General features: G+C 43.0%; 1 protein-coding gene across 1 annotated transcript in view; it reads left to right on the top strand.

Moving 5' to 3' along the window:
• Positions 1 to 13,501, top strand: part of SYNPO2 (synaptopodin 2) — a 95,291-nt gene that overhangs the window by 67,065 nt on the left and 14,725 nt on the right. The window contains exon 4 of the mRNA XM_083631616.1: positions 1,637 to 3,993. Within this exon, the coding sequence (XP_083487742.1) occupies positions 1,637 to 3,993 (2,357 nt within the window). The remainder of the gene's footprint in view (positions 1 to 1,636; positions 3,994 to 13,501) is intronic.

Genomic DNA, 13,501 nt, shown 5'->3' with positions numbered 1-13,501 from the left:
TGCTTTAGTACTCACACTACAGCCTGCTTATCATGTAGCATGTGCCTGCCGATGTTTAAGATCTCATGTCTTATACAACTGTCTCTTTCCCCTTTTTGCCCAATACATGCCTCTGGAAGTGGGCAACCCAACCCTATGCCTATTTATTCAGAAGTATGTCCTCCTCTGATTGATGGGGCTTACTCTCAAATAAGCGTGCATAGGATTCCCGTGATACTGGTGGAAGCATTTTTTGCATTACAATGCTTACACTTAGGCACAGACCTACATGTGTAAAAGATGAAATATGAGATGAAATATGAATAGAAGGAAATGCTGTTTATCTCAGGATAGCAAAATGTGAGCATTCAATAGCAGTTCATTCAAGGTGAAAAGTTTATATCCTCCAGAGCTTCTTTTTTAATAAAAACTAGAGACATTAACAGAAATTAGTTATTAAAGTAGAGTTATAACATGTTTTTTAAAAAATAAAAATAAATGTAAATTAATACCACTGATTTAGATCTGCTTACCGAGTCTGCTTTATTTTTTTCACTCCCCAGAGGAAGTACTTTCCCTATTAACAGTCTGGTTACATTTAATTAAAGTATTTATTTCATATTGTTTTAAAAAATCCAATTCTGAATAGCATGATTCAATACCATGGTTACAATTAGTCACATTCAAAATGGTTTTCAGGGTACAGGAAATCAAACTTATTTTCCTGTGGATATAAATCCAGGATGATCACATTATTTTCTGTTTGTAGAAGAACTTGTGATTTGTCTTGCCCTGTAATTCAGCAGCAAAACTGGGCTGCCTTCCGTAGGACCAGATATGGCACTGTTGGGAGAGTTCCCAATAGCTACTTTGGGCATGATAGCTTAGACACCTCCAGTAGGATCCTTTTCTTTTTCTTTTACTCTCCTCTCCTTTGAACAGAAGGCTATCCATGCCTTATCATATAATCTGCTTATAAAAGCCTACTACATTGCAACCATGGTTTTCTATGCCGCATAGAAGGCTCAGGATAGAGAAATACAAGGGCTAGTTGTATCCCAGTAGGACTGTGTGTGTATGTGTATATAAAATATTCCTGGTTTTATTCAAACTCCTATTCCTTACTCCATAACTTTCAGACATGTGGGGAGAGGGAGATCTCTGGACAAGTTGAACCATTTAACTATTTCAGAGGAATTGATCTTGTTTAAGTTAATAAACATATTCTCCAAACTCCTCCAGGAGTATGTGTGCCTAACTCAGCATCCATAGTATATGTACGTCTATCTGACACTTCTGATTTATCTTCTATATTATACTGGCTTATATATATGTACACAGACAGAAGCAAATATGTGACATCAAAAGCTCTTGAATGTGGAGCTAGCAAATCCATAAGGAAAAAAAATTGTGCAAAGAATGTCAGCCAGGGAGGAATGATTGCTATGGAATTTTTATCATGGCTGGAACTGTGGGAAAAGATTAATCTTAATGCCTTTCCTATGCACCTTTACATAAGGGGGAAGATTCCAGCTCTAGAGAAAGAAAGATTAGGACTGCACTCTTGCACCCCAAATAGCTATTGTGCAGCTTATGGTTAAAATGGCTCTCATGTTACGCTGTTGCCTGAGATGTGTTCTTTAATCCTTTTCTGCAGGGCTCAGACGGAGCGAGAGTCAGTCAGAGAAGCAGGTGAAAGAAGCCAAGTCTAAATGTAAGAGCATTGCCCTCTTGCTGACAGCAGCTCCAAATCCCAATTCCAAGGGGGTGTTGATGTTCAAGAAGCGTCGCCAAAGAGCTAGGAAATATACGTTGGTCAGCTACGGGACTGGGGAGCTAGAACGTTACGAGGACGAGGGCGAAGAAGACGAAGGTGAAGAAGGTGAGAAAGAGAACGCTTTTGAAATTACCTTGCTAGGCACGAGCGAGTCGGAAATCGATGAAGATTTCTTCTCCGACATTGACAAGGAAGACCGGATTGTGACATTTGACTGGGATACTGGACTGCTTGAGGTTGAAAAGAAACCAAAAAGTGGGGACGAGATGTCTCAGCTGCTTCCAGAAAGCAAGGGCAAGGGGGCAGTCATGTTTGCCAAAAGGCGTCAACGGTTGGACCAGATCACGGCTGAGCAAGAGGCAATGAGGATGCAGGCAGGGCACAGCTCCTCTGAGGAACACCAGGCAGCCACGACAAGCGAGAGCACCTACAAAATGAGCTCCTCCTCATATCAGGCAAAACAGGAAGAATCTTCCAGGGTGAAAAGCCATGTCAGCAAAAGCTACATAGAAGTGAGCCACAGTCATGGTGCAGCAATTCAGCAAAATGGCATCGGGATCACTCCCGAAGCAAACCTGATGTACCCATCCTCAGAAGCCCTTAAAACTGCTGCTTCCAACAGAACAGCCAAGCCTTTCCCTGGTGTACAAAACAGAGCAGCGGCTCCGTTTTCTCCCACCAGAAGCATGACGAGCCCTCTGTCAGATCTCCCTGCGCCACCACCTTACACTTCGGTCAGCCCACCCCCTGAAACCTTATATAGAACTGTTTTGTCTCCAGTCGCCGCCAGTCCAGCGCAGCCAGCAATCTGGTCTCCAACAGAGTCAACAGAACAGATCGCATCCAGGGATGAAAGGATTGCAGTGCCTGCCAAAAGAACTGGAATACTGCAAGAGGCAAAGAGAAGAAGCACCGCAAAGCCAATGTTTACTTTCAAAGACACCCCCAAGCTGAGCCCTAACCCTGCCCTTCTCTCCCTTGTACAGAATACAGAAGGCAAAAAAGGTGGTGCTGCAGGCTTTGAATCGGGGCCTGAAGAAGACTACCTCAGCTTGGGAGCAGAGGCCTGCAATTTCATGCAAATCCAGGCAGCCAAGCAAAAGGTCCCACCTCCAGTTGCCCCCAAACCCTCGTTAAAGGTTTCTCCCACTGCCGCAACGCCTGCTTCACCAGTCTGGTCACCTCCAGCTGTGGCTGTTACTCAGCCTCCTATCTTTCCAGCTCCAAACTCACCTGAAATGGCAGCTCCAGCACCTGTCAAAACAGCACAACCTGCTTATCCCCCTCCCCAAACTGTCAACGTAGCACAACCTGCTTATCCCCCTCCCCAACCTGCCAACATAGTACAACCTGCTTATCCCCCTCCCCAACCTGCCAACATAGTACAACCTGCTTACCCTCCTCCCCAGCCTGCTTATTCCCCTCCCCAGCCCCCAAGTACTCTTAAGCTAGCCAGTCCTTTTAAAGGGCCTCAAACAGCAGCGCCACACCAAAATTATACACCCAAAACAACACCCACCACCCCAGTAGGAAATGCTGTGCTTGCTGGAGGGGTGGGGCCAGCTTTTGAGATGCCCCCAGCTTTGAGTGGGAAAGGAGCCCAGCTCTTTGCCAAAAGGCAGTCGCGGATGGAAAAATATGTGGTAGACTCAGAAACCGTGCAGGCCAATATGGCGCGGGCCGGATCACCAACTCCATCTTTACCAGCATCTTGGAAATATTCATCGAATGTTCGAGCACCACCACCTGTGGGCTATAACCCCATCTACACTCCATCTTATCCTCTCGCTGCTACCAAGCCACAGTCAAAGTCCCCTGCTGCTGCCAAAACTACCAAGAAAAAGCCTAAGAAAGCACTTAGTTCTTTGGAAGTTATGAAGCACCAACCATACCAGCTTAATTCATCCTTATTTACTTTCCAACCTCCCTCTGATAATAAGGAGAGTGCACTTCCTAAGCAGCCTGCGAAATTTGACTCATCGTCTGCCTCAAAGCAAGCTCTACCTTCAAGATCGCTGAACACCGGTTCTCCTTCTAATGTCCGAGAATCTTCAGTGTACTCTGTACCAGCCTACACTTCACAACCTTTCTTCCAGTCGAATGCCTCTAGCCCTGTCATTGAGTCCTGTGCGTCGACAGGCTACCCTTCTTTTTCGAAGCAAGAACCAGCAGCATCCTCTATGTTTACTGCTCCCAGGCCAAAGTTCTCAGCCAAGAAAGTTGGTGTCTCAGCACAGGTGTGGAAACCCTCGGCCATTGAAGAGTAAAGCATAGATACAACTCAGTATCCACTCAGCTCGCAATGAATTGTTTGCAGTGGTAATCTGGCACTCAAGTGATCCTTGGCTTACTTAATATTTTTTTCCAGATATATCACATGAAATCTGGGTCCAAAAAAAAAAAAAGGCTTCAGGCTGAAATCCTATGCATACTTACCTGGGAGTAAGTCCCACTGAAAATGGTGAGGCATTTTTTCTGAGTAAACGTGCATAGGATGGCACGGTGAACGATTTTTAAATGAATCAAAATGAATATTAATTTACAATGACACACGTTTATGTATGCAGTCCTCTTTCATGGCTATGCATGCACAGTGTCCTAAGATGAGCAGGTGCCACTTCATATTAAGTAAGCAGGACACTAGGTGTTAGTGCTTCAGTACACAAATACACAGGGAACCCTGTTCCTGTAATTCATCTGTTAGAACATAGGTTTCACAGAAGGTTTTTGGGGTGGGGGGTGGGGGAGACTGGCGGCCAAAGGGTCTGAGCACAATCAAAATAACAATGGTATTAGATTTATTTCTGAAAAGTGCCTTCAAATGTTATGTCTCTTATGAATGTTGTGTATAAAAATAGGTATAGAGTCTTGGCCCAACTCTGCAGTTGAATCCCTATTATGAGGCATCTTCTGAGCCCCATAGCTACTATCACTGCAACCACATGTGGTGGGGGGGGATGAATTAATTCCTTTTTGTATAGCCACTGGGCATGCAAAGTGGTGTATTCGCCAGCAACATTTCCTTGATTCTCAGCTTAAGGCGACACACCACCACAACAGATCCGTGACGGCTTAGCTCACATAAGCACTATAATAACGTGGCTGTGTTACACCTGATCCCGTGACCCCATAACTACAGGGAAATGATTTCTACAAATCAGCACTGGTCAGCTTAGTTCACTGGAGGTTCAATCGCAGACTTGGGTCATTAGAGAGTAAATTGGTGATCCACAATCATGAATTACCTCTTCAATTTCCCCCTTCCCCTGGTTAAGGGTAAATAATATTACTAGATTTGGAAGAAGAAAGCCATAGGCTGGAGAGGCTATTCAAAGTTTTCCCATTTTGGGGGGAAATGTTAACCTCCTCAGGCCTAGCATTTTGTTCTGTTTTTGACAAGTAGAAAATTACAGGAGCCAGGAGGATGAGCTGGGTCCTACAGCTGTGGAAGTGGTGCAATATGTTCACGTGAAAGTATAGCGACTATAAACTGAAGGGACACGTCCTTGAATACCAGTTTTGCAACCAGAGCAGTATGTGCCTTATAAATACTTGTCTAATGACATGCCATGATTCCTGACCTCATATTTCTGCGGATCGCTGAGGCACAGTCTCGTTTTCACCTTGGGCTTTCCAGTCCTGCTTCTTCCACTGGTGTTTCTTTTCACTCTGCTCTTGTGCTTTCACCCTACTCTCGAGTAATAATACACTGTGGACCAGGAGGATCAAGACACTGTTACCACGCCATGTTTGCTGGGTTGAATATCCAGGGTTAGGTTCTGCCAATTTTATTTATGGTTGTGATACAAAAGAACAATATTTGACATCTCCAGTAACGCTTGAGTGTCTGGGCTGTATTCCCTCTAGACAGACTGAATTCCATTGAATACAGTTTGAGTGCACACACTGAGGTGATTAAAAAAGGGGTTAAGGGATAGACTTTCCCCACTCTTCTAGCTAAACCAACATCACAAAATGAATGACAATAATTAATTTAGGTTTGGCGAAATTATTTAGATGGATTTTGGACATACAGCCATAATGGGAAAGTGCCTGAGTAGGGACAGTTCATGTGAATGTACTGACTGCTGATTAACAGATCCAACCAAGTCAGGTGTGAAAATAGTTTGAATTTATATAAATGAACATACAAAGCTTCTGTGTGGCCCTTATAGCCCAGTGTTATCTAGTCTGAGTAGCACTTGCTCTTTGGAGTCTAAAGCCCCCATTTCTTGTTATCTACTCCTTTTACCAGGAGATGCCAGGGATTGAACTTGGGACCTTCTACATGCAAATCATGTGATCTACAAAGTTACAGTCCCTCCCCATTGTAGCATACTAAGTTCTGGAGGCCCTCAAAAACCTACTGTGGCCATAATGCCATTTCATTCCCATTTGCATTGCCTGAATGGTGCATTGCCAAGGCTGGTGGTGTTCATGGGAGAAGTTACCCCATTGTCTAGTGCTGAAATTGATGCTCACCTTCACATCACTGAATCCCTCTGAAACAGAGCTGTGCCTTGCCTACAGTCCAATTCACACAAACAGCTACTACTTGAATTTCCAAGGTTTCAGCAATGCGTGAAGGGCACATGCTGCAACACTTCCTATACCACTAAAATAATGTTGCAAGCAGTCAAAATTACTTCAATTTAATATGTCTTGACTGCCTTTGAAGATGCATTCCATAGAGAACACCATGTGCTGCCTTCAGGGCTGTGGGGATACACCAATGGGTAGTTTCTTGGTTCCAGTTTCCACTATTGTGGCTTGATGTCACAATTACAGAAATTTATGTAAGGAAGCCATACCTATCTGTGTGAACAGACTAGGTCACACAGTGAACAAGCCTCCCTTGTTGCTACCACCTCCCTTGGTGATATACATTAAAGTAGTTCCATTAGCACAAGGATATTGGAGCACACAACAGAACTTCCCCTCCCTCTCTTCTTTCTGTTTGCCTTCTATGGAACCCCTAAATCTGCTCTGAGGTTTCTTCCAAACTTCTGGAGCAGCTTTGGAGGGGGAATGGGGGCACACAGGAGATGGGAGAGGGAGCCAGTTCCATTGTGTAGATGGAAACTTTTGTGCTGATGGATACTGCTCCATGTGATTACGTTCGGTGGGCAGGCAATTGAGAGCAGCTTTTCTCCAGTCATGTGGAAGGCATTTTGACTATAATATTGAAAGAACAGCCATGTACTATATAAGTAGACCAATCACCATCCAAAAATGAAAAAGTGTGAAATGTGCCACACTTAGGAAACATTTGAGGCATATATATCATACTTCACACATAAAGGGAGCATTCAAAGTCCATAGAGCAAATGGAATAACTCTTTTTGACTAGCTAGAACATATTTAGTCATAAGAAGTCCTTTTGACTACAGTGGGGTTCTTGTCCAAAGCTCAACATATTTAGGGTAGGCTTTGTTAGCTGAAGTAGTCTATACTGGAAATCAAATGTGGCTGTATTAATTTTAAGTAAACAGCCCATGTTACATAGAAATATGTACACAAAGGATTCTTTTGCAACACAACATATTTAAGATTATGCGGTACCAATATTTTAATCCTCTTGGGATCTTCTTTCTGTTCATTTTCCAATTACAACCTGCTGTATTTTTTCCTCTACCATTAAAATTGTTCCTTTCTTCTTTATCTGTATTTTTTGCTTTTTCTTTGATTTCACATGTTTTTATCTGCAGTTGAAAAAGAGTTTCAAGGTCTTTCTTTCCTTCTTTTCCTTTCTCTCCTTCCTTCTGCCAAAATTGCTCAAAATGCCATTTAGTTTCTGGTGGAATGAATTCAGTCTGATCAACAACTCAATTAAATCCAAGCGCTTAAATCTGAATAGGGTGTAAATTGAGTAGGACATCACTAGAACTGAAGTGTCATAAATTTGTTGTGCAGAATTGGTGCCAAGATGGTTATGAGGGTGATTCTACAGCTAATGACTCTGCAGTCATATATGTTGGTCTTTGCTGTAACTATCAGAGGGAGGAAAGTGAGAAAAGCCTGGTGATGTCTTTCTCTAATCACTCACCAGGCTCATACTGAACCATCTCATGAAGGGGAAGATTAAATTAAAACTTCATTGCACAGCCCCTACAGTTTTCGTCTCTTATGCTTTCCTTCTCCCTTCTGCTTGTTGCTCACTTTCCTAAATTGTGAATAGAGAAAATAATCAATGCTGCTGCCCCGTGAATTTGAGACGATCTGAGAAATGTGCTATCATTCTTCTCTGGTCAGGCCCTCAAAGGGTGGCTACTGTTGGCCACATTTTGGCATTTCAAAGTTGCTGTCTGCTTCTCAGGGTCTGCCTTTTGGGAATCCTGCTTCAGGTAAGGTGAGTAGACCTCATCATATCTGTGGATTATAAATTGGGTTGAGAGGCCCAGGGTCCTATAACCATTCTGCTAGAAGTTTGTACAGGAATAAATTATTCCAGTCTGGTTTCCCCAACTATTTTAAATGTGTTGAGTCAACATGAGTTGCCTTTTCAGTGGTGAGTAGACTTGTGACTGCTTCAAAATCTAAGTTTGAACTAAGACACAGTGAGTTGCAATTTGGATATGTGCTGAAGCATTTCACAAACATGATCCACCCTCTGGGCACCCACAAGAGTAAATATGTGTTGACTAATTAAAAATATTTGTTTGAATCAGAGACAAATAAATGTGTTAGGTGTTTGAATCCACAAAACAGTATCCTGAATGAGAACATTAGACTTGCAGTTACTGGATTAAAAAATGTGCCTATCAAAATAGCCACCCAATTTGGCTTTTTAGGAAGAGGGCTCATAGATTAATGCAATGTGCTATTCCCATCTTTGCTCTGAAAGGATATTTCTGAGAATTGTACTGCTGCACCTAACTATTGCAATGACACGGGGAAAGCCTGCCCTCTTCCTTAGTTGAGACTAAAGTTTTAGATGCTTTTCATTTTTAACTCCACAGGGAATGGGTTGCAAAGGGGACTGGTAATAGAATACAGCGCCTCTCACCTCTTGTTCAAATATGGCCTAGGGCAGGAATGACTGAAAGCCATGCCCAGCTGCTGAGTCGTCTGAGTGACATCAGTGGATGGTGACTCTCAGTCCAGTTTAAGCAGACTGATTTGCCTCACACCCAACCACAACCCAAAGAAGCATTAACTGGCATTCTTATTGGAAGACTCAGAAAGAAAGATGTGAGCAGATGTGAAGATCAGTCTACACTCATGGCTGCACAGCACATACCCAGAAATCTGAATTATCTGTCAAGGGAATGCAATGTTTTTTCAAGCACTCGTGTTTTCAAATTCTTTGGAATTTTGTGGCAAAGATTGCTAAGGCAGAGGCTGCAGCGGTATGAAACAGGCAGGGGATAGACAACTATGGAGAGCTGTGGAAGGTATTTAAAGTTTTCCGAAATTGCCAGTTACTAAGCTTTTGCTGGTGGGTTGGGTTAGAAATGTGTTTTTCTACAGACAGAAGCTAATGTTCTCTGGATTCCAACTTCCATAGTAAACCTACACACATGTGCCCTATGTGTCATCCCCTTCTAATAAAAGCCACAATGAGGTTGGTTAAGGCAACTTACCAGGCGGGAGTTTCATGTCATGCAGGCAAAGGCAGCTTCCCTGCCCCATGTTTGCTGAATTACATGAATGTACATGGTGAAGAGGAATCTGTAGAGGAGAAGCCGTGTGTACTTAATCCTTGACTGCCCACTCTTTTCCCCACTGCAGTGCCTCCTTTGCCCCAATTGCTTTCCCTGCTTTTGCTCCCAGCCAGGTTTCAGAAACAAGAAAGAAGCTCAGCTGGGGGACATGATCAGGGAAGAGCAACAGCAGAGGGAAAGCAGCAGGTGATTAAGGATTATGTACCCTCACCTGACCTGCAGGTGTCCCAACCCCCCCCCCCCCATCATGTTATCTTGTAAACGTAAGATGTGGAGAACATGTTTGCCCATGTAATGGACAATTCTATTTGGGGCAGAGTGGGAGCACTCTTTCACTGGTAATACAAAAGGTTGGGCACTGCTAATGGCTCTTCCTCAAGAAGTGAGTTCATGTCTTTGAAAGCAGGGTCTTTGCTTTTTCCACTCATTAATATTCTAGTGAAATCCAGCTTAGACAACGAGTCAGGTGGAATTTGCTAGTGGGATGCCTCTACAGTGTGGTCCCCTTGAAGCCCCTCATCCCAAGAGACCCAGGTGTTTTGTAATAAGCCTTCATGACACCATTCAGTGGCCAACCTCACAATGCCCATAAACACTGACAGAGTTCACATACAGGAACTTTACAATGTTGTGGAGGCCATGTTAGACCAGGGCTGAGAAACCTGCAGGTTTCAAGAGCTCTATGTGCACCAATGACCCAGGGTATGGAGTGTAAATGCCTTCTGAGGCTCCAGTAAGCTCAGGTCTTCAAAGCATTTAACAAAGGTAGCTTCTCTGGAAGTACAGTGACAGACTTTGAGCCCAAAGTTGTGTTGCTCTCATGAAGGCATAGGTGATGCTCCATTTTTCTGGATCAGTGGTTCCCAATTAGCTATTACCAAGGACCCCCTATTTTTCAAAAGCCAAGCCACAGACCCCTTATGGAACACCTCCTTCCATGTGTGTCTCCTTGATCTTTGCTCCACAGCCTGTCAGTGTGTGAGTGTGGAGCATGTTAATTTCTATTGTGGCATCTATCCTGTGGCACCCTAATCCTGGAAGCATGGATTCATTGCCTCTTTATATAGCTCCTTCTTCAATTTTTCATGGATTTTGCTAAATGTACTAGTATAGAATTGTTTTTCTTTATTGCCAGGTTTGAGCTTTGTTATTCTATTGGGGTTTTTTTATCATGGTGTTAGAAAGATAGTACATTGTCTTCAGGACAAGAAAGTACAGTATCCTTTCCTTACACAAAGCACTTGATGCACCTTACTCTATTCTGTTTTGATTTTTGATTTGTACATAAACTTTTTCAAATTGTGGCTCACAATCACAACTCAAAGAAATGACAAAATAATGTAACAAAACCCACATGCTGTAACAAGTCAATCCAAAGTCCTAGTGAAGAGTATAACAAAAACCAAACAATTCAATTAACATCCAAGTCATATATAACATAATGATAATGATAATGATAATTTTATTATTTATACCCCTCCCATCTGGCTGGGTTTTCCCAGCCACTATGGATGGCTTCCAGCACATATAAAAACATAATAAAACATCAAACATTAAAAGCTTCCCAATACAGGGTTGCCTTCAGATGTCTTTTAAAAGTTGTCTAGTTGGAGGGCTTTCCACAAGGAGAATTTCACTTCTTGCAGTGAGGGAACAGCCAGAAGATGCCCCCCCCCCAATAGCAGCAAATATATATTTAAAATACCACAGGCCATGCAAAAAATTGTTGCTGTAGCTGCCAGGTTCCATACCTTACAAAATTACACATGCACAAATATAGCTGACAAGATTTCTAGCAATGGTGAAGACAAAATAAATCCAGTTATAAAACAAGTACTTGGTGAGTTAAAGTGGCTATAAATGAGGAATCGTGCAGCCTTTGCAAGTGCAATTGGAGAACCAATAGGTTCCAAAAGGGCAGCTCCTCTGCCCGGTGAGAGAGACATGCTCATGTGGTTTGGGAAAGTCTCCACCAAGAAGACTGTTCTTGAAGATGCACGAGTGACAATCTCTAAGCAAGAAAGAACAGAATCAGGGCCCCTTGCAGGAGTGGGGAAGGAGAGCCCTATAAGAGCAAGCTGGCTTACACACGGTATCCAGCCCTTTGCCTGAGCACGCTCTCCAGATTACAGGGATGCTCAGCTGCTCCAGTTTTTCAGTGAGGAATCTCCCTGTAAGTTCTGAAAAGGTGTGAGTGCCAGGGTATGAGACAATGGGGCTGATTCTGGTAGCAACATTGGAAGATCATTTTCCTTCATGTGTTTCAGTATTTTTCTTGCAGTGGCATAACTCTAGGGACAGATGATCCTACCAACTCTGCACAAGGCGCCAAGCTATAGGGCGCAAAATAATAATAAATAACAAAGGAAAGAGCTATTGTGAAAATAAATATTGGGGGGGGCAAAATTTTGTTCTCACTCAGGGTGCCATATTATCAAAGTCCATCCCTGATCCTACTGTTATCAATATAGATAAGCAGACCAGCTTGTTGGTCTTAAGTCGATATCTGCAACAATGTATTTTTTCCCCTTTAGGCCAGTGATAGTCAACTCCAAATTGCAATGCAATCCAACAACTTTTGGAAGACACCATATTGACTACTTCTGCTTTACAGAGCAATCTTAAGTATTAGGAAGCTGAAGGAAGTTAAATTAAGCCAGTGTGGTATTACAGACTTTGTTCAGAAGCAGAGATCCTGCTGGTTCAGCTGTCCTAAGCCTGAGAGAGGGAGAGCTAAGCTTTAAAATAGAGTTTGACTTACACTGTCCATTTTACCAGAGTATGTTGCTCTGGCTTATCAGGTCACGTGACTAAGCCGAATGGAGTTAGGATCCAGTGGTAAATCCAACCCCCACTCAATACCACCATATCACTCCCCTGGAATACCTGCTTTTCAGCAATTACAGTGCTGTAAGATCCACCATTCTCAGCTCAGCTGGCTGAACACTGGTTGAGCCAGAATGAAGGGATTATGCCATGCTGTCTCTAGCTGAGCTAAGATGTGGGGCTTATGCCATTTTAGCATGGCTGCACCAGGAATCAGTTGGCTGAGCTAGAGATGTGCTGGATCATAACTTGCTCATACCAACAGATCTTGGCTTTGGGTTAGGGACTCCCGGGATTCAATCCCCCCCCTTCTACAGTGTTTGAGCACTTTGCCAATCAACTATCTAACTTTACTTTGTATAGCAGAACAAACCCAAATGTAGCATTACATGCTTCGTTTATACAGCCTCTAATATGAATTCATAACTTGGCAGTGTGCAAACATGTATGATGCTACCTCTTACCCCAGCCCCAAATTCACAGGGGTGGAGTTGTTATCTACTAAAGAGGCATATGTAACAACAACTTTCCATAAAAGAAGTTTGCTTCCTTGAGCTGGGGAAAAACAATTGTGGCCCAATATAGATTTGAAATGCACGCAGAGCAACCGTGAATGTTATAGTCTGACAACAGCTCCAGAATCCCAAGGTCTTCCTATGATTCATTGGATGCAATAAGAGCTGCCAGTGTCGCTCTTAACAGCCCTCCCCCTCCCTCTGTAAATAGTTTAGAGGACAGTAGGGGCAAATTACATGCCTACATAACAATGCCCCCCTCTGCCCCCCAATGAACTTCTGTTTCCAAGTTTAGTGTTCCTTTGGACAGGATTCCATTCTGTCGTCCCTACTGATGTTGGTGAGTTATGCACGTAGTTATTAGGTCAGGATGTGTCACCAAGCCTATGGAATGTTTCCATTATTATTTACAGAGCACTATACTGTAGATATTATTCAAAATGCATTGAAGTCTTCATTAATTCTCAACAGTCATGTGAGGTAGATGAGGCACTAAGATAATTTATGACTAAAGTAGCACTGTAATTCAAGGGCTGAGATAAGATGTGATTATTCTTAGGACCTGTTCCATCTTCTATCCAATGAATACCACCACAGACCCTCTAGGACCTACAGGTGCGTGTATTTATATTACACAATGGACTGATTCATTGGGTGCAAGTTTGTCATATGTGTTTGAAAGTTTGTAAAAAGTGGTTTTTTAAGGGAGCGGGTGGTGCTGTGGTCTAAACCACTGAGCC

This window comes from Podarcis filfolensis (assembly GCF_964270895.1).
Source record: "Podarcis filfolensis genome assembly, chromosome: 9".
Classification (NCBI taxonomy): Eukaryota; Metazoa; Chordata; class Lepidosauria; order Squamata; family Lacertidae; genus Podarcis; species Podarcis filfolensis.
The sequence above is the reverse complement of the archived record's forward strand: the minus strand, read 5'-3'. Positions and strand labels throughout refer to the sequence as shown.